General features: G+C 49.8%; 1 protein-coding gene across 8 annotated transcripts in view; it reads left to right on the top strand.

Annotated features, from left to right (window-relative positions):
• The first annotated feature begins 5992 nt into the window (after positions 1–5992).
• Positions 5993–20875, top strand: part of Yap1 (Yes1 associated transcriptional regulator) — an 80802-nt gene continuing 65919 nt past the window's right edge. For 2 of the 8 annotated variants that reach the window (XM_040734783.1, XM_040734779.1), the window contains exons 1-2: positions 5993–6453; positions 8843–9090. In XM_040734783.1, coding sequence (XP_040590717.1) covers positions 6172–6453; positions 8843–9090 — 530 coding nt within the window. In that variant the 5' untranslated portion in view covers positions 5993–6171. The remainder of the gene's footprint in view (positions 6454–8842; positions 9091–20875) is intronic. The other 6 variants (XM_040734785.1, XM_040734781.1, XM_040734784.1 and 3 more) reach the window with 3 other exon arrangements.

Here is a 20875-nt window from a genome sequence, read left to right as displayed (position 1 = left end):
GATGGAGATGAAGAGCACAGTCAGGTGAGAGGTAAGAGCAGAGGGGAGCCAGGACCGGAACATGCCGCACTTGGGCGCTCAGTCTGAAGGGTTCCAACCCAGGAACCAGCTCACAGCCAGCAAAGGTCAGGCCGAGGTCAGAGCAGTCTCTGGGAGTCCAGTACAACTAGAAACAGGACCTTGACTCGCCAGGCACCCGACGATGGCAGAGCAGAGTGGAAACAGGCTTTTGGAGCTGAGTGGCAGATGCTCAGAGCACCAACAGAAAACTAAGCCACGTTAGGAAGTGGCTGACGGTTAGTGATGGGGAAAGGGAAGTGATTAAGGGCGCACCCCATTCTCTGGCTCGAACAAGTGGATGAATTGTGCTAATGTTAAAATGGTGAGTCAGAAGGATGTGGCTGGACGGGTGTGCGGCTGGAGTTTGGGGGGGTTGTAAAGAGCTCAGCGTGTTAGGTGGGCGAGTAAATGAACAAAGGTTTCAGGGCAAGCCTAGGCCACTTTCCCAGCACCTGCCGAGGAGGGAGGGCTCCTGGCTGCTGCAGTGGTTCCGGCTCTGCACTACGGGAGAGACTCGTGCCGGGGAGACTCGTGCATGGTGGCCTTGCGTCTCAGAGCCGTCCCAAACGAAGCCATTTCTGGAGGGGAGGAACGGTAACGAATACATGCGATAAGGGTATGAGTAGTGGCTACTTACACTTATTCGACATCATAAATGTGGGTACACCGATCCACCCAAATATGGGTGTCCCTTAAGCAGGATTCCAAGAGTCTGGTGGAAGATCTGGTCACTTCTGTTCCTTTTCTGGTATACTCAGACATGCCAGCACACCAAGAAAGGGTTACCAAGCCAGGGACATTCCAAATGGTTACTTTCGATTTTTTTTTCTGAGACAGAGTTTCCCTGTGTAACTAGTCCTGGCTATCCAGGAACTCACTCTGTAAACCAGGCTGGACTTGAACTCAGAGATCTGCCTGCCTCTGCCTCCTGAGTGCTGGGATATAAAGGCATGCGCCACCACTACGTGTCTTACTTTTCATTTTTGCTCAGGATATCCCTATGCAGTCTCAGATGACCTGGAACTCACTGTTGCCAAGCTGGCCTCATACTTGTGGCCATCATGAATCAAACTCCCATGCTGGTTCAATAGACGGGCACCGCCATTCTTGGCTGCTTGTTCATTAATTTGTCTGTTTGGATGGAGTCTTGTGCTGTAGCTAGGTTAGTCTGGATGGGCAGTCCAGGCCAACCTTGAGCTTGCTGAAATCCTCCTGCTTCAGCCTCAGCCTCCCAAGTCCTGGAGCCAGCCTCAGGAGCTCGGTTCCTAAATGCTAAGTTTAATGCCTTTAACACGTGATAAATTCTTACAAGAAATAATGTGCTGGTCACCAGGCAGCTATAGAATGCTGTTACAGCCTCAGGAGCTCGGTTCATAAATGCTAAGTTTAATGCCTTTAACACATGATAAATTCTTACAAGAAATAATGTGCTGGTCACCAGGCAGCTACAGAATGCTGTTACAGAACTCACAACGCACCACAGAGTGTGTCATCTGATGCTGGGACAGAACTTAAAGTTCTACGGCGAATGGCCACGCACAGCACCGTCCTGTCACGGGGACAGTAGTATGAAGCCTCGGTCACAGCACCGAATGCTTGGTTGGGGGCTTTAATCGACGGGGATCCCGGCCCCATGTGCTGGTGCATGGAAGGAAAAAGGCTGAGCTGAAATCATCCTAGCGCTTGGAAGGCTGAGGCAGGAGGATTCTCACAACTTCCGGGTGAGAGCAAGTTCTGATGTAGTGCCACCTGAATTAATTCTGGGAGGTCAGAACGTTCAAATAACAGCACAAGGAGGAGGGGGCTGGGTGGCTCAGGATAGAGGCTCATGGCAGATGAAACCACGCGGCCAACGGGTGGTCAAGAGGAGAGCGCCACACAGCCCCACATCCCAGCTGCAGTGTCCAGAACACCCGCGGGTGGTCAAGAGGAGAGCACGACACAGCCCCACATCCCAGCTGCGGTGTCCAGGACACCCGCGGGTGGTCAAGAGGAGAGCGCGACACAGCCCCGCATCCCAGCTGCGGTGTCCAGGACACCCGCGGGTGGTCAAGAGGAGAGCGCGACACAGCCCCGCATCCCAGCTGCGGTGTCCAGGACACCCGCGGGTGGTCAAGAGGAGAACGCGACACAGCCCCGCATCCCAGCTGCGGTGTCCAGGACACCCGTGGGTTGGGGCTAGAGAGGAGCAAAGGCTGAAGTCTACTGTTGCAAAGTCCAAATGTTTGTTTTGTGTGTTCGTTTGCTTTTTTACTACAGAGTTCCTCCGTGTCACTCTTGCTGTCCTGGAGCTCACTTTGTAGACCAGGCTGCCTTGAACTCAGAGATCCACCTGCCTCTGCCTCCCAAGTGCTGAGATTAACGGTGTGCACCACCACCCCCCAGTCAGTCCAACTAACTGTAAAGCTAGTGACCTACACAGACATTGATAATGGTCCAGGACAATGGTTCATTTTTAAAAATGTCTTATTTGCCCGAGTGTATTTACATGCATCATGTGCCTGCCTGGTGACTGCAGAGGTCAGAAGAGGGTGTTAGTTCTCTTGGAACTGGAGTTACAGGGCTTATAAGCTGCCATTTGGGTGCAGGAAATCAAACTGGGGTCCACGGGAAGAACTGCTCTTATCCCCTGTGGATCCCTCCAGCGCCAATGGTAGGTCTATGTAGGAAGATGCCTACCTAGTGGGGTGTGGTGGTGTATGCCTGTAAACTCAGCACTCAGGAAGCTGAGTCAGGAAGGCTGTGAGTTCAAGGCCATCCTGGACTAGAGCCTGAGATCATGTCTCAGGAAACCACACACAAAGAAAAGCTGCCTTACAATAATAACTGCTGGGGTAGGGGGTGTCAGGCAAGGAGACAGAAGACTGAATACCATGGTCCTCATCGCATAGTAACTCATGACTGAAATGCTGGAAGAATGGTAAGGGACAATCCCAGTGAAGATGCAGAGGTCCTATCTGAGCATAGGGTCCCTCCGCAAGGCCTTGTAATCCACAGTAACTTTGTTCTCAGTAAAGCCCGGTGGGACTATCGACCAAAGTATCCGAGCCCTTTAATTCTAGTGTCCACAGTGGTAAAGCCGTTGCTAGGAGACAGCTTCCATCGCAGCCATGGTCACATCCACGTTTGCTCCACGAGTTTCCTATCGGCTCAAAGTTTTGCTGTTTTGAGACAGAGCCCCATGGTGCCCCAGTTCCTTCACGCCCAACTGTGCCAATGAGGTCGTCTTTAAACTTTTACCCCTGCTTCCCACCATGCCGCCATGTCCGCTGGAGACAGGGTCTCTCCGTGCAGTTCAGTCAGACCTAGAAGTCGTGGCAATCCTCCCTCCTGCCTCAGCCTCCCAAATTTCCAGATAATTTCAGTTCAACTTTTTTCTTTTTTTCTTTTTCTTTTTTTTTTTTTTTTTTGGTTTTTCGAGACAGGGTTTCTCTGTGGCTTTGGAGGCTGTCCTGGAACTCGCTTTGTAGACCAGGCTGGCCTCGAACTCACAGAGATCTGCCTGCCTCTGCCTCCCAAGTGCTGGGATTAAAGGCGTGCGCCACCAACGCCCGGCTCTTTTTCTTTTTTTAATTTTTTAGACAAGAGTCTCCTGTAGATCACGCTGACCTGGAACTCACAGAGATCCACCTGCCTCCGCCTCTGTGGTGCTGGGTGGACACAGGTACACGCCACCACGCCTTCTTCTGCAGATGGTCTTGCCCAAAGCTTCTGTTTGAGGATTAATTGTTGGTTCTGAGACGGAGGGAGTGCTATCAGGACTCCACAGGGCTCTGGCACAACAGGCTGGGTTACTAAGTGAAGCTTGGGGCGGAGGCAATGGCTGACAATGACTGGGACCCCACCTGAGCCACAAACTGGGCCAAGTCCTGTATGTCCACTGACTCATTTCATGCCTCAACAACGTGAGGTGGATGTCATTACCCTGACGCCAAAACTAGAGGGCAGGCAGCAGTTGGCTCAGTACTCACAGCTGCTGCATGCGGAGCCAGGACCTGCACTCCAAACTCTTTAGTTCCTGAACTCACGAGACTGCGGTTAAATGCTCTTGGCACTTGGTGGGGTTGGGGACCGATCCCGGAATCAGGGCTACCCTACTTCCTCTCTTGGACAGGAAACTGAGGCTTCTGAGCAGCTGATTAGAATCGTGCCTGTCTGGAGCTGGCTCTACCACACGAAGCAATAGATTGCTGCTCAGAGTTCTCCCGGGCATGTCCTGGCTGGAGGGAGAGATTATCTTTTTGCTCAAGGGTCCTTTCTTTGCTTAATCCTATTTATACCCGTTTCACTTGCACTACAGACAAAATCATTAAAACAAGAAACCAGATTTCTAGAGAAGAAATTTATGTGTTTAAAAATTAGCGTTGCACAACCCTGGGAATACACTCAAAAAGCACCGAATTGCTTAAGTGGAAAACTATAGTATGTGAGTTGTATCTCGATATAACGTGTGTGTGTGTGGTGTTCATGACTTCAACAATGGGTTGAAGAGATAGTCAGTCGTAAGAGCACTGACTGCTCTTCCAGACGACCCAAGTTTGCATCCCAGCACCCACATGGCAGCTCACATCCAGTTCCGTGGAATCTGACACACTTTTCTGGCCTCTGTGGGACCCAGGCAATCATGTAATACAAAGACATACACACAGACAATCACCCAACACAAACCAATTAAGTAAAAGCAAACAAACAAATTTTCATCGTTTCTGAGTGATTCCAGATAGATCGGGGGCTAGGCCGACCTCCGTTGCGCATTCTCTTAGCGGTCTCTCTGTCTACCCTTGTATCAAACACAGGAGGAAATGGGAGCGTGCTCCCTCAAGTTCACGTTTTGAGTTGAAGTTCTCAGAGACTAAACGGCGGCAAGTTTTGGTGCTAAAAAAAATATGATTTGACTCTGGGCATGGTGGAGCATGCCTTGAATCCCAGCAGAGGCCAGCCTGGTCTACCAAGAAAGTTCCAGGACAGTCAGAGATACAACCTTGTCTCAAAAAAAATCAAACTAAAACAAGAATTTGACTTGATTTCCGATTTAAACAACAACAACAAAAAAGTAATGCTTTGCTGGGCAAGGTGGTCCACATTTGTAACCCGGCCCTGTAGAGGCTGAGGCGGGAGGACCAGAACTTAAAGCCAGCCTTATCTACATAGTGATTTGCAGGTCAACCTGTGTTACATTGAGAAAGAAAACAGGGCAGGTGAGATGAACCAGGGTACCCGAGTTCGATTTCGGAGGAGACCCACAGCAAGGAAGAAAACAGACCCCACAGATTGCCGTCTGACGGCACATGGAGCTCACTCCCACACAAGGAATGTATTTTTTAAAAAAAGAAAAGAAAAAAGAAGAAAACGACAAAGCTAAACCAACTCCCAAAACCCGGGAAGCAGAGGCCCCCGCTTGGAAGCCTAGCAGTCAGGAAGCTGAGGCGCAAAGCTGGTCTGCAGCTGCAGGATATCCTTGGCTACGGCCAGCCCGTTTCAAACAAAACTTAACCCCGTTCCCTTTTGTCTCCAGGCTTCGGTTTGTCATCGTTTGCACTCCCACGCGTTTGGTTTGGGCTCGTCTTTCTGCAAACTCGCTGGCGAATGGCAAAACTGGGACGGTAGTTTGGACGCAGACCCGACCGAAATCAGTGCGGACGGCTCTCCGTGCAGCCTGCCCACGCGGCTGCCCGTCCCGGGTCGCGGCCGCGCAGCCCCAGGCCGGCCGGTGCGCACGCAGCGCCGCAGCCTCCGGGTCACGTGCGGCCCGGAGTCTGCAGGAATGCGGCGCCGCGCAGGGAAAGTTTCCCCGGGGGCCGCGGGCCGCGGATTCGGTGCGGGCGGGCGCGCAGAGGAAGGAAGAGCGGCGAGGAGGCGGAGCCCGCGAGGCGCGCGGGCGGGCGCTCCGCGCAACTTTTCAGTTTGGGCGTCTGGAGCCGAAGTTTCTGTCTCAGTCGGGACGCCGCGGCGGCCGGGGCGAAGAAAGGGAGCCCGGAGGAGCCCGGGGAAGGCAGGGAAGGTTCGGCGGCCTCGGGCACGGAGGAGCGCAGGGCCATGCGGGCCCGCGACGCGGCCCCCCGAGCCTGAGCGCAGCTCCCCGGGCGGAAAGCGTCGAGCGAGGCCGCAGCCATGGAGCCCGCGCAGCAGCCGCCGCCCCAGCCGGCCCCGCAAGGCCCCGCGGCGCCGTCCGCGCCCGCGCCCCCGCCGGGGACCCCCGCGGCCCCGCCCGCGCCCCCGGCCGGCCACCAAGTCGTGCACGTCCGCGGAGACTCGGAGACCGACCTGGAGGCGCTCTTCAACGCCGTCATGAACCCCAAGACGGCCAACGTGCCGCAGACCGTGCCCATGCGGCTGCGCAAGCTGCCCGACTCCTTCTTCAAGCCGCCCGAGCCCAAGTCCCACTCGCGGCAGGTAGCGGCGCGCGGGGGCCCCGGGGGCGCGCGGGGCGCGGGGCTGGGCTGGGCGGCCCCGGAGGCGGCGGCCGCGGGGGCTGCACAATGCGCGCGCCTCCGTTCCGCACCTTCGCTCCGGCGGGAGGGGGAGGGGAGGGGAGGGCAGGAGGAGGAGGGGGGCGGCATCTGGTGCGGGACCCCGGGCGCCTGCCCTGCCCGCGCCCCTCCAGCCCCCCGTGGCGCCGCGTTTTCGGGCCCCCTTGTTTCCCAGAGTTGGTGAGGGGTGGGGGTTGGACCGGTCCATTGAGTTTCTGGTTCCTTCTCTCGGTCCCCTCCCCCCTCCCGCTCGCCAAAGCTGCTGCTGTCGGCCCAGGCGCCGCCGTCCGACCGGGTGCAGGGTTCGGGCTCCCCGGTCCCCGCTCGCCCCCGCCGTGCCCTGGGACGCGGGCGGGCGGGAGGGATCTTTTCACACTCGGTGGGCTCGCGTGTCGCTCGCCCGATCGCAACCCATTATTTACCGTTCGGCCCGAGAGCCTTTAAATCGGCCACATCTGGGCACGCATTGCGCAGGAGCTGGGCTGCGCTCTGGGCGCAGAGGCTCCGCGCCGGCCTTTGATAGAGCGTTGCAGGTTGACTCATAGGCCGAGTCCTGCCTGGCTCAACTGTGATTAAAGGTAATGTTTGGGAAGCGATGACTAATCCCAGGCTCGCCATTGCTTTTTAACTGGCTGCGGATGTGAACATGGCTGCTCATCCACATCCACGACGCCTGGTTGTTTTCCCAACTGGATCCTACACAGAAGTGAAACCGTTTCAGAGTCTTAACATTCCGATAGGTCCTGGTAGATTTCTTTAGTGTCGCCTCCCCCCCCCCCCGCCTTCTCCATTTAATTACTTAGTTTTTAAAGACCTTGCTTTAGGTTAAGCCAGCATAGGAACTTTGCCCAAAACTTAATTGGTTTTCCAAACACTGCCCTCGTTAGCCCACTCGGGCTGTAACTTGAGTGGAAGGGAGAGTCGCCCCCCCCACAACAACCCCCCTCCCAGGCAGGCCTGCCGCAGAACTGGGTTTTGGAGCTCCGAAGAGCTCGATTAACCTCGCTACAAAAAGCCGAGTTAAGAAGGAAGGAAAGGTTATTTAGCCTCTAAACACTTAATTTGTAGCAACAGTAGACTTAGTCTTTACTCCTCCCCCACAAGTGGGTTTCTGGACTCACTGAGCTAAACGTAAGTTGGCGTGCAATCTCGAACGGCCGCGGAAACTTTGAAGGAACACGCAGATTGAATGCTCCATTTTGTAGGAACGACCACGGGAAAGTCTACTTGTAATACCAGACTTCCACCCGGCCGTTTGTGGGGTACACTTGCCTTCTGATGAGCAATTTAAGAGAGCTGTGATTCAAGAAATTTACCCTTTCTGTATGCTAATGATTTCCTAGTCCTAAACTTAATCTGATCTGAAACTCTGAAATGCCCCTGCCTTTGCTACGGAGCTTTAAGTGACTGCTGGGTCCTTTTCAGTTTCCTTCTGCTCCCAATCTAGGAAACCAAACGTTTTTGAGAAACCCCAGTTATAGTAAAAGGATTAGATTGCGAATAGTGTGCATCTGAGCTGTAAATAATTGTCTAAGGTTCCTACCCGAGAATTCTTATACCCTATGTGCTTCTGGCATGGAAAAACGAATTTACAGAAATGAAGACAAGTTCATTTCTGATAACTTGTTTAACACTAGTCTGGTTAAACCCACTTTCGAGTCTTTGGAGTCTCTGCAGGTTTTTCTTTTCCCTTCTCTTGCTGTTATGTGTGTATGGATCCTTAAGTTATAATTGAATTGATTACATCTTTGTCTTGTAAGCACAAAGAGGGTTGAGTTAGCTTATTCTCTTCATTAGGTAGTTTTTAGCATTGGTGCAGTTCTGAGCCTTTGAATTCATTAAAAGTTGTATAATTTATAATGGTTGGTTTCTTGATTTACAATCAAAGTAACAGATGAGGACATTAGTTATTTAAAACAAAGTATAAGAAAAGTGCATAGTAATTCCCTGGGTTTTGTTCTAGGACTTTGGAAAGCAACCTTACTGCTTGGAAAATTTATTTATTTTGTTGTGATTAGAACAAACATGTTCTTTGTTACCAAATAACAACTCTTGCCTCGATTTTTTTTGAAAACGGGTTTTAATGCCCAGTATTCAGATGGACTCAGTAAAACAGCATTTATAGTGCATGTTAAATTTTCATAATTTAAAAGTGGCTCATTTGGACACCTGTGTTCCTTAGTATCGGAACTGAACATTAAGGTTTGCTTTTGATATTTAGACACTTGCTTGCCATGAGAGTCTGCCTAGGAAATTGGGGGCGGGAGCTGTTGTCTCAGTTGTGTAAATGGTCCTTTTCCTCTTCCTTGCAGGCCAGCACCGATGCAGGCACTGCAGGGGCTCTGACCCCGCAGCACGTTCGGGCTCACTCCTCCCCTGCATCCCTGCAGCTGGGCGCCGTGTCTCCTGGGACTCTGTCCCCTGCTGTGGTCTCTGGCCCAGCCGCCACCCCTGCAGCCCAGCATCTCCGCCAGTCTTCCTTTGAGATCCCTGACGATGTACCGCTGCCGGCAGGCTGGGAGATGGCCAAGACGTCGTCGGGTCAGAGGTACTTCTTAAAGTAAGTGAGGATGACCCTGGGAGGTGGCGGTGTGGGAATGACACTTATTTTGCTGGCGCCAAAGCTGGAACTTGGCCTTGTGAATGGTAAAGAAGCTACTTTGCCACTGAGCTGCACCCCCCTCCCCATATGTGAGTGCCCTCTTCAGGGTTAGCCATCTCCAAAGCCTATTTATTCTTGGTTCAGAGCCTTTGTGCAAACATTTGTGGCAATATGGGGTAACCTCATTTTGAGTTTTTGCCAAATTTGTTAATTAGCCTGGCATAAAACAGAATACCATTAAAAAATAAATTTTAATAGCAAGTCTGTCATGCGTTATATTTTCTGTGTGTGTGTGTGTGTTGTGTCGTCCCCCGCCCCTTACATACTCATGTGTCTTGAGTTTTGAACCAAGGACCTTGTGTATTCTTTCCAAATAAATAATTGATAGAGAAGGGAATAAGTAGGACTTGGGTCAGAGGTGTCTTTACAGTACTCCACTTGTGAAACAGCACTCAGTTAAAGCTGCCATTTCCCTCAGAATGTGAGGAAACCACCAGTTAGGCTTGGCCTCCAGTCTTGCACACTTTTCAGGACGGCGCGCCCTCAGAAGCTGCACCTTCCTCTCCTGGGAAGTGGAAGGGAGGCCACTGGGTGTCTTTCTGTGTTTAATAAAATGGCAAAATTATAGTCCGTCTGAAAAGGACAAGATAGGATTTTATCCCCTCTGATTTTGAAGTTGGAGGTAGAACTAACTTTCTGGGGCTCACTTGGATTTGGAGTGCAGACTGTCTCCACACTGCGGGCCGGGCTGCTCTGTTGTTACTTGGGCTGTGGTGCTGAGGTGAAGAACACTGGTCATTTTGATGCAGATTTGTTTTGACGTTCACGCGTAAATGCGGCCCATTTACCATTTATTGGCTCAGAGAACACAGTAATGACCTTGTTTTGTTGTGAGCTACCCCCCAGACTGGATTTTCAGTTGATTGTCTTGGGTGGGTTGCTACTTTGTGTGTTTTTTGAGAGGGTTTCTCTGTATCCTTGGCTGTCCTGGAACTTGCTCTGTAGATCAGGTTGGCCTCCAGCTTGGATCTGCCTGCCTCTGCCTCCAGAGTGCTGGGATTACAAGACTTGGGCTACTGCTTTGTAGTAAGGATACAGAGTTTTTGTGACAGGCATTTCAGGACAAGGGAAAAGATTTGATCTTGATCTTGGGACCTCCCCCCCTCCACACACACACCTTGTTTTTTGTTTGTTGTAAGTTTTTCTTAAAAAAAAACACACACAACATTTTCTGGTGTCCTGGTACTCATTTCAAGGGGTCAGGGTTCAAGGAGAACAATAAGGGCCTGAGACTGGAAAGTCCATACAAGCCTGGCAAACTCATCCACATGAGCGAGATCATTTGTTCTCTAAGCCAACGCCAAAGTAGATGGCTGGGGGTGGGGGCGGCCTGCTGTGTGTCCTGTAGGGAAAGGAGGGGAAACAAACCAGGTTGTTAGGGAGGAAAAGAAAGGCTTGGAGTCCTGACTGCCTCCCTGCTGTGTCCCGTGGCGACCTGGGGTGCTGTTAAACAGCTTAGCAGCCTGCTGGCCCACAGTTGTGGCTGTGTCTGTGGGCCAGAGGCTAAAGAGCAACGTTTATGCCGCTTTTACTCTTTTGTGTTTTCCTTAAGTTGCTTGTTGGTGACCTCTGCCTGCATCTTGGTTGTTTGAGGAAGTGATCTTTTCTGAACTGAAATAAACCTCTTTGTGGACTCTTTAAATTTTTTTCTGTAATTCTTCCTATGGCAAGTAACTGCTGGGTGTGTGGGTTTGAGGAGGGGTGCTCCACACTAGCTCCACCCCCCCAGCATCCTCACCTCTTTTTATGGGGGCTAGGAAGAAGGTAAGCCAGACCAGACTAAGACTTGCCCACCATAGGAGGCTTGGGGAAAGCTTTGCCTGGGAAGCAAACCCTGGCGGGATCCGAGAACACCGTATTGCTTTTGAGACTGCCCATGGGAGTCAGGGCCACTTCTGTGGTGAATGAGGCATTTGGGTTCTGCAAGAGCTTTTTCACATCAGGCTCTTAGGAACAGAGGTTCACCCACCCTGAGGGGTGACTAGAACCCTCACAGCAGGTGAGCTGAGTCACTGGGCGTGGTAAGGATCCTGTGCAGGCCTCTTGAGAACTGGCTGGAGGAGGTGGGTGCTGTAGTCTCATGAAGCTGCTTTTTCTGAAGAGGAAATGCCTTACGAACAATATGCAGATTGGGAAAGTGCTGTGAAACAGAACTTTCTCTCCATGTAGGCCTCCCCTGCTGTTGGGTACTGTGTAGTTGCCATAAAGAGAAAGAGCTGCTGTGCACCAAACAGATGAATGAAATTAATATCTGCCCTGACTGAGTCAGAGATGATGGAAAACCAAGCTTTGATGCCAAGTAGTGTTGTGTCAAAATTAATTTTTATCATAGTTTTTAGAATCCATCTCTCTTCAATCAATACTTTTGTCTGCAGATTCCTGTGAGGCCCTGAAGATGGCTTACAGTTTTAATGTGAGCCCCAGGACCCATACTATGAAAGGGGAGAACTCGCTCCTCAAATCATCTTCACATGTTCCAAACTCAGAACTGTGGTGTGTCCACATTCGAAAATGCACACACGGGTGCATAAATACGCAACTGTAATAAAAACCTTCCAAAGGGTGCCAGCCAGCCGTGGAAGGAAGATCTGAACTAGCCTTGTGACTGTAGAGGAATAAAATGAGTGTTGAAGTCTGTTGGTCCATCCTCCAGTTCCAAGGCCTCCTAATTACCATGGTTGGTGTTGGCCCATCCTAGGCCAGTGAGCTCTAGAGCCTTGGACTTTATATTGGCAGGTGGGGGGGGTGGGTGTTGTCTGCAGTACAAACACCTCTGGACAGGGACCCAGACTCTAGAGTATGCTGTTCCTAAAAAGCCTTAGTTGCTGGTGATGCCATATCTTTGTCACCAAACTTGACGTTTGAAAGCAGTTTCACCACAGTACTTTGAGTTTTAAAGTAATCAATTCTCTTTATACCTCAGCACTTGTGCAGGTTTTCCTGCAGGAAATAGTTCTTCAAGTAGTTGGTCAACAACTTCCTATTTCTTTTATAAGCTGCTGAATAGCTTCCTGAATTAGCATTCTATAATATCTTTGCTTACAAGGGGGGCTTCTACTTCTCAGGGCTGTTTTATTGACTCTGGTACCCTGTAACCTTTACCAAGTACAAAGAACTTACTGTGAACTGTGTACCGTAGGCGTCATAGTTTGGCGTACCGATTGTGATCTAGTGATTTAATACATTTGTTAGGTATACATTGTCTTCATAATGTTCTAACAGTCTTTAAAAGAGTTTTCTGTGGGGATGTTTTCACTTCTCATTTTCTGAATAGAGCCAGTTCTAGTGCTTTAGTCTGTGAGATTCGGTTCTCAGGGCCGTGGTTTATGTGAAAGAGTGCTTTAGGGGTGGGAATGAAGGTCTGCTATAACGTGCTTAAGGCCCTGCGTTTGCTCTGCTCACTTTCTTAGCCCACTTAGGACGGGCTGGGGGAGGAGGCTCAGCCGGGCCAGTGAGATGGCTTGGTGGGTAAAACCTGCTCAGCTAACTAATGACCTGGGCTCAGTCTCCACATCCTCTGACAGGAAGAGGACCATCTCCCCAAAGTTGTCTAACCTCCACATGTGCTGTGTGTGTGTGTGTGTGTGTGTGTGTGTGTCTGTGTCTGTGTGTGTCTGTTACTTAGCACACTCCAGATCCAGCAGGCTGCAGAGACCCTGTCTCAAAAAAACACCCCTGCTGTAAGAAAGAAAGGCAAATAGCTTGTGGGTTTAAATGACTTTTTAGAAAGTATGTGAAAGTTACTAGAGTATCTCATTCCATCACTTCAAAAGGTTATTTTCTAAGATTTTTTTGGAGTTACTCAGCATTTAGCTTAGCCACATACCAATTTGGAATGTACCTGCCTCATGAGTGTCCTTCATGAATGCCAAGTATAAGTACGGTGGTTTGATTGTATCTGTTTGATGCTGTTTTAGAAGAAGCGCTTCCTGGCCCCATCCCCTCTACCCGTGGTTTTTGTTTGGTTTGTCTTTGTGAGTGTTTATGTTTTGTTTTTGAAGCAGGGCTTCTCTGAAACTCACTTTATAGACCAGGCTGGCCTTGAATTTGGAGATCTTCTTGCCTCTGACTACCGAGTGCTGGGATTAAAGATGTGCACTACCACTGCCTTAACTTAAAAAACCACGTTAGCCTCACACCTTTAATCCCAGCACTCAGCAGAGGAAGGTGGATCTCTGTGAGTTCGAAACCAGCCTGGTCCAGGAGCGAGTTCCAGGAGGCTCCAGAGGTACACAGAGAAACCCTGTCTCTTAAAAAAAAAAGCCACCTCAGAATTGCACCAAGCAAAAGGACTTGAGTTACCCTGTCTTTTGTAATTTGCCCTTCTGTTCTCTCTTGAGATTGCTCAGTGGAGGACTGCAAACACTGCTCACCTCTATAAAGATGACATGTTTACCTGGGAAGTTGCAGAGTGAAGCTGTGTCTTATGCATCTGAGGTAGCTCAAATGATTTCCCTTCAAAAGGAGGGGAGAAGAAACCCTAAATGAGTAGTTTGGCTGCTGAGTACTGTTTAAGCTGCAAACACAGGTGAAAACACGGGGCATTTCAAACTGCCATGACATGTTTTCCCTGTCTGAGGGGAGGACCGGCCTTCACCCGCTTTTCTTGCTGTTGGGATGAGCCTCCTTGGTGGACAGGCGTCCTGTGCCCCCACCCCACCAAGTGACTCAGGGAGAAAAACTCAACTGTTTACAACCGGAGAAAAAGAGTGGGAAGGGGGTGCCAGTGACAGGGAGGATAAAATAGTAATTTACTTTCTAAGAGGGTAAGTACGCTATTTCTGATGTGGCCTGCTTAAATAAAAAATCACATGTTCAGAGTGCCTTGAAATATCAGTACAAGAAGCTAATACTCTTTAAAACAGTAACATTCGAAAATACTCCTCCCCACTTCATATTAACCATGTAGGAAGACAAAAGCCTAAGTACTATCTCGTTAGTTGACAGTTTATGGGTGGGGAGGGGTATTTTCAAGATATGGTCTCACTGTGTTCTCTGGCTGTCCTGGAAGTCACCACATAGACCAGGCTGGCTTCGAACTCACAGAGATTTCATCCCGTGCCTTTGCCTCTCAAGTACTGATGAAATTAAAGGTATGGGCCACCACATCACCAGTAGTTGACTCTTTAAAACAGTGTAAAGCAAACAAAACCCTCCTGGAACCTTGAAATTGTTCCCCTCAGTAATGTAGAGAAATACCATTTATTTTGTAGTGAAAGAATGAAAATCAGAGCCTAACTGTTCTGTTCCACTCCTGATCTTCTGCCTTAAGGCGGAGGGGGTAGAGGTTAGCTATTAACCCAGCCTGCTAGTCACCAGTGTGTTGGAATTTTAAGGCACAGGACAAATCAAAATGAAGTAATTCATTCACAAAGTCAATTATGACTTACGACGATTCAAACTTAATTTGCCGCTGCCTGGGATAGCGTGCTCTTAGCATTACTTACAGCTTGGAAGTCCAGTGAAGACTGAGCAGCCTCACAGAGGAACCTCAACCGCCTGTGATCCCTAAGTGCTGCAGCCCTTTCCGCAGAGTCCAGGTGTGAAAGGACTTTGGTGACTTTATGAAGAACTGCCCCCGGTTTTGCTTGCTCCGGTACCTCAGCCTGGGTTTCCTGGGAACAGGAGCACAGCCCTTTATGTGGGCATTCACGTCTTCCAAAAGCAAGCCCAGAAGGGTCTTGTTATTTCTACCCTGACCTGGCTGCTAGCAGGGGCCATGGTTGTTAGCATACCAAATGATAAGCGGGATAATGCACACGGACATAGCCGTACAGTCTAGTTTCGTCCACCGAGTGCTGCTGCTTCTCTGTGTTTCATGGGGTAGTGCGAGTCTACACACGGGTCAGTCCTGCCGGGTCCTGACTCGGTAAATGAAGGGGCCGTTTGTCATTGTTTACATTGAGGAGGGCGTCTTTTTGTTGTTTCAAGTTTGTGTGATCAAGTGTATTTAAAAAGAGGTGCTGTTGGTTTGAGGCAAGGCTGTGTGGTTACCCCAGGCTAGTCCAGTGTTCTGCCTCGTTCGGGTAGCCCAGGATGACTTTGAATTGAATTTCTGCCAGTTCTCTGTCACTTTGATTACCAGTGCGTGTCACCGTGCCCAGTTGAGAGGTGCACTTTTTGAGACATGTAAGAAAGCTTAACTAGAGATTCGACTTGGGACCCAAGAGTAGATGGGGTTTTTAGAGTGTTGCAGGGATTGCCATCCGGAGCCCTCTTTGAAGAGAGCTGCCGACCCAGCCATCGGAGAGGTGGGGCTTTTTGTGAAGAAGAAAGATGGACTTGTTTTGCATTTATGACACTGCCCTCACTTTCTGCTTCATGGAACTGACCTGATGTGTGTATAGCTTAAATGTGTGTGCGTGCGTGCGTGCGTGTGTGTGTGTGTGTGTGTGTGTGTGTGTGTGTGTCTGTGTACATGTATATTTTTGCCATTGTGTGTATGTGGAGGTCACAGCATGTGGGAGTTGGTTCTTTTCCTCCACCTAGATGGGCAGGCTTCGTGGCAAACCCAAAGTGTATGTTTTCAGCTGTACAGGTGCACTCACTGACGCTTGGACAGAATCAAACACTGAGGAAAAGGAGTGTATGAGGCCACACCTGGCTGCTGCAGAGAGTACTCTCGAGATAGTCCTTCCCCATAGCTTTATTTATAAACCAGTAGTGTAAAATTTGATTTGAAGGGAGTTACATGTCAGTTTAGGAAGGTCCTCAGTCCTTTTGTAAAGGCAGCGGTAAAGTAGTGGCCTTCCTTTGGCTTGCCTTCTCTCTAGGCAGACACTTCTGATCCTTTCCAGAGGTTTCCCCTTTATAAATCTAGGGCGGATTTGGTGGGCTGGGTGCAGGTGTCTGTGGGTCTGTGTATGTGGCTTGGAGATCAGCATCTAGTCAGTTTTTCAAAGCAAGCTCTGTCTTTCTGGAGCCCTAGGACTCCTGGCCCGTTGGCCAGTACTAGAATTACAGAGGTGCTACCCCCCCACATCTGGCTTGGTACGTGAACTCTGGGTGACAGGCATTTAATGAGTGGGCCATCTCCCCGCCAGCACACCCTTATAACGTTCTAAAATTGTATTCATAGAACAGCTCACTGCTGTTTTCTCTCCCTCGTACCCACCCCCTCCCGTGAGCCCTCAGAATATTACTAAATCTTTATTTCTTTTGTTTTCACGTTATTAGGAAGATCTGAGTTTTTCTATCTCTCCCTCACACCCACCCCCTCCCGTGATCCCTCAGAATATTACTCAATCTTTATTTCTTTTGGTTTTCACGTTATTAGGATGATCTGAGTTTTTCTAATAGCTGATTTTTCTGAACAGTTTTTACATTTTCTTTAGAATTATCAATCCCCTCCCCATAATTTGTATTTGTTACTTCCTTTCCTTCCTTGAACACTGCCAAGAGTCTTTGGTTCGCTCTGGACTACTTAGACTTGTGGCTTTAGAGTCATGCTAGGCACAGCCATGGCTGTCACTGCAGGAGAGGCTTCTTCACTTAATTGGACTCTTTTTTCCCCCTCTCGATTTGCTCACGCTTTTTTGCTCATTTTTCAGAAATTTGCTAAGAAAACTACACAGATTCACAGGCATTGACTGAGACTCTTAACTCTTAGCAGAGTTGTAAGAATTCAAAGTTTTGGTTCCTTGGAATTTTGATGGCTTCCAGTTTCTGAGAAGTTATGTCAGCCTTCAACCCTTGGAAACTAGTATTTTGTTGTCTTTGGGTTCTGAAATGTCAGAGAGCCTAGGTGTGTGCTCCTTAACACCCCTGCTATAGAAGAAGTGGTTAGACACGTGTGTGAGAGACTCAGGGTTTTGCAGTGCAGCCCTCTCGACTCTGTGAAATGCTTCCTAGTTCCTGGTGGATTCCTCCCGTATTCCTGCTAGTTCGGGTCCCTTTTTCTTAATGATTTGTCTTTATTTTACGCACATTGGTGTTTTGCCTGCATGTGTGTCTGTGGGAAGTTGTTAGATCCCGTGAACTGAAGTTACTGATAGTTGTGAGCTGCCCTGTGGGTGCTGGGGTTGAACCAGGGTTCTGACTATTCTGGAGGAGCAGCCAGTGCTCGTAACCACTGAGCCTGCTCTCCAGCCCGGTCTTTGATTCTTATCAACCCTCAGATCTCTTCAACTTTGACTCTTAATGTTTTAAGTTGGTTTCCCAGGCGTGGTGACATAAGCTAGTAATCCAGCACTTGGGAGGCTGAGGCAGGAGTATTGCTTTGAGTTTTGAGACAAGCCTGAACTACATACTGAGTTCCAAGCTAGCCTGGACTATAAGCGAACCCTCCAAAAATACCAGAGAGAAAAAGATGGTTGGCTCTTAATTTCAGTGTTCCCTTCCTGCTTTGATCTCTGGGCAGTCTTCCTGTCTCAGCCTATCACACCACGTTTATTTAACCTCTGCTGTTTTGTCTGCGGATCATAAGGCAGTGCTTGGTGTACAGTCGGTGCTCGTTAACTAATGAGTAAGAATGGAATTCTAGTTGACTTCTCTTTTGTGAATGACTGCAGATAGTGGTCCTTGTGTGTCAGCACAGCTGCAGGCAGGTGCTTGGAGACCAGAGGGCCCTGCGGTTTTCCTCTTCTGTGTTTCCGCCAGTACAGATGATGGTAGGAGACACTGCTGCATGTTTAATTATTCACGCTTTAGTCGTAGATCCACTTGTGTGCTTTCTCTGCTGGATGCTCTTCTTTTTGGGGTGTCCATACGTGTGGGGGGAGGGCTTGTGTGGAGACTAGACATGTCATTTTCTTCAGGTGCTGTCTAACCCTTTTGTTCTTAGAAGGCTAGACTAGTTGACCAGTGAACCAAAGGGACTCAGGAACTCACCTGTCTAAACCTCCCCGTCTTGGGTATATGGCTTTTTTCCTGTTTGGGTTTTAGGGATCAAACTGGGGTCCTCATGCTTGAAAAAGCCCTTTTACCACCTGAGCGCCCCCCCGAATGCTTTTTATGGCTAACTCAACCAAGTTGCTTATATTTGGTCTTAATGGGCTGTTATTAATTTCTCAACTAGTACCCGTGTTTTAACCACTGGTCATGGATACCTTTTCAGAGGCCACCTTAGAAGCTCAGGACTTTCAGTTAAATTTGTCTCGGTCGCTTTATCCTGTCTCCATTTTGTTCTGGGGAAGTCTGGGAAATGAGAAGAGCCTGGCATGGTGGCCACATGGGAGGCAGAGGGAGGCATCCGGATCTCTTGGTTTGGAGGCTGGCCTAGTCTACGTAGCAAGTCCAGGACAGCCAGCACTGTAGTGTAAGGCTGCTTTAAAGGACTAGGGCACTGGGCAGCAGCTGGAGAAGAGGGCTGAATGCCACTCGGGACCGTGGCTGTTGACAGAAAATACTCTGCGGGAGACTCGAACACCTAAGACGAAATACTGACTAGTGTGGGTGAGCTCCTGCAGTCCGTGAAACATCAGGACGGGGAGCGTGGGCAGCAGAGCATCTCAGGAGACACTCCCTGGACACTGCATGGGACCGATCAGCATGGTTTTTTAAAGATGAAAATGTCTCCTACAAAGCTGGCGAAGAGTTGTCCAAATGCAGATGTTTGTTTTCTTCTACACATGTTCAGACTGGTGTCAGTTCGGTTTCTGAAACCCTGCAGCTTGGATGTGCTCCACTTGATCAGATTGGGTGGCTTCAACCACCTGACCCAGCTGGAGTGGGACATGGGTTCTCCTGTTGGACTAGTCACCAAATGTGTTATGGGTGGCAAAAATAGCCTGCCCTAGGTACCTGTGTGTCCTCTACTTTTGAGCTAATACCGATATACTCTGGTTAAGAACCTTGGGCCAGCCGGGCAGCACTCAGGAGGCAGAGGCAGGGGGGGTCTCTGTGAGTTCGAGACCAGCCTGGTCTATGAGAGCTAGTTCCAGGACAGCCTCCAAAGCCACAGAGAAACCCTGTCTGGAAAAGCCAAGGGGAGGCGGGAGAGCCTGTGGACCAGCAAAGCCAGCTGAGCTGGTAAAGGCACTTGTCTGCCTAAGGTGGTGTAAGGAGAGCATTCTCTCTCGCAGTTGTCCTCTGACTTCCACGGGTGCTTGTCACACAGTCATGATACACAGGCTTAATGAATGCTTTTTTTTTAAAGGCGTCGTATGCCCGGGCGTGGGGTGGGGGCAGCTCCGTGCCAAGTCACATTTGCAGCGTTGTGTGTGCTCTGCATACAGACGCACGAGACAAGAGTACAGCTGCCGGCAGGGAAACCTTGTACTGCAAAGCACACGGGGGCTTCTCACCAAAGAGACGGCTGGGATGGCATCTCTGAGTTTGCTCATTTGATGCAGGTACTGTGTCTTCTCCTGCTCGCTGTGTGTGTCTTCTCCAGACTGGGTCTGTCTCAGGCTGCTTTCCAGCACACTGTAGCACAGCGATCCTCCCCGCTCTGCCTCAAGTCCTACAGGTGCCAGGCTCGTCCTGGTCACCAAGTACTTTGCTTTGCACTCATGTGCGCTCCGTGCTGCTGGTTTCATAAGCCTGTGGTCTCTATGCCACAGGCCATTTTAAATGTTAGCTGGGGAGTAGGCTCGCCCGTAGGTAGACACCTCTGCCGACGCTCCCTGTGGGCTTCCTTAGGTGATGCTATCTAAAGAGGTGTCTTTGCTTCTGTAGCAGAAAGTGTCTCTGGATTTGCTGGTCAGTGTTGGTTCTGTTGGTCAGTGGTCACCCTGGTTGATATCAGTAGTTAGTCCTGGTGTAGTTGTTCTTACTCTCCAGAGCTGTCTGATGCTAACTTGTCTCTGAAAACACCATGTTCTTACTCTCTCCAGAACTGTCAGTCTGATGCTGACCCGTCTCTCTGAAAACACCATGTTGTTCTTACTCTCTCCAGAACTGTCAGTCTGATGCTGACCCGTCTCTGAAAACACCATGTTGTTCTTACTCTCTCCAGAACTGTCAGTCTGATGATAACCAGTCTCTGAAAACACCATGTTGTTCTTACTCTCCAGAACTGTCAGTCTGATGCTGACCCGTCTCTCTGAAAACACTGTGGAGCATGTAGGGTTAGTTTCTTGTTACCACGACGATACCTGCAGGGGAAGGAGGGTTTGTTCAGTTCACACAGTTTCATCTGAGGGAAGGTGTGGCTGCTTCCTGGAGTGGGAGCGTGAGGTGGCTTACTCATCTCTCAGCTAATTAGTAAGCAGAGAGCTTGGGCCAGAGCCCACCAACCATAACCTTCTCCCCATAGGTCCCATGCCCAAAATTCCACAATTTTCCTAAATGGTAGCTGGTAGCGGGGCAGCTGTGGAGGCAGTTGACATTCAAACAGTAGCACTAGAGTACTTATTTTGTGTGTTTTTCTTCCTCAGAATGGTCTTGAACTCACCATGTAGCTGAGGTTAGCTTTGAACTCCTGTATAAGGGTTACAGGCCAGGATCACCAAGGCTGGCTTCTATACTTTTCTTGTCATTTCTTCTCTTTCCCACACTCTCACCCTCATTCTATATCCCTGACTGGCTGTGAACTTCCTATGTAGTCTGATGATGGCCTCCTCTCCCTCCTGAGAGCGGGGTCCAGGGTTGTGGGTGCGTGAGGCAAGCATTCTACTATCTGAGCTGTATATATACACCCCAGCCCCTTTGTCTGAGCTTTGACACAGCTTCATTGTAGAGCCCAGGCTCTTCTGGAACTTGGGACTCCTATCCCTGGCTGACCGAACTGACTTTTTACCAG

This window comes from Mesocricetus auratus, unplaced genomic scaffold, assembly GCF_017639785.1.
Source record: "Mesocricetus auratus isolate SY011 unplaced genomic scaffold, BCM_Maur_2.0 Super-Scaffold_100040, whole genome shotgun sequence".
NCBI lineage: Eukaryota > Metazoa > Chordata > Mammalia > Rodentia > Cricetidae > Mesocricetus > Mesocricetus auratus.
The sequence above is the reverse complement of the archived record's forward strand: the minus strand, read 5'-3'. Positions and strand labels throughout refer to the sequence as shown.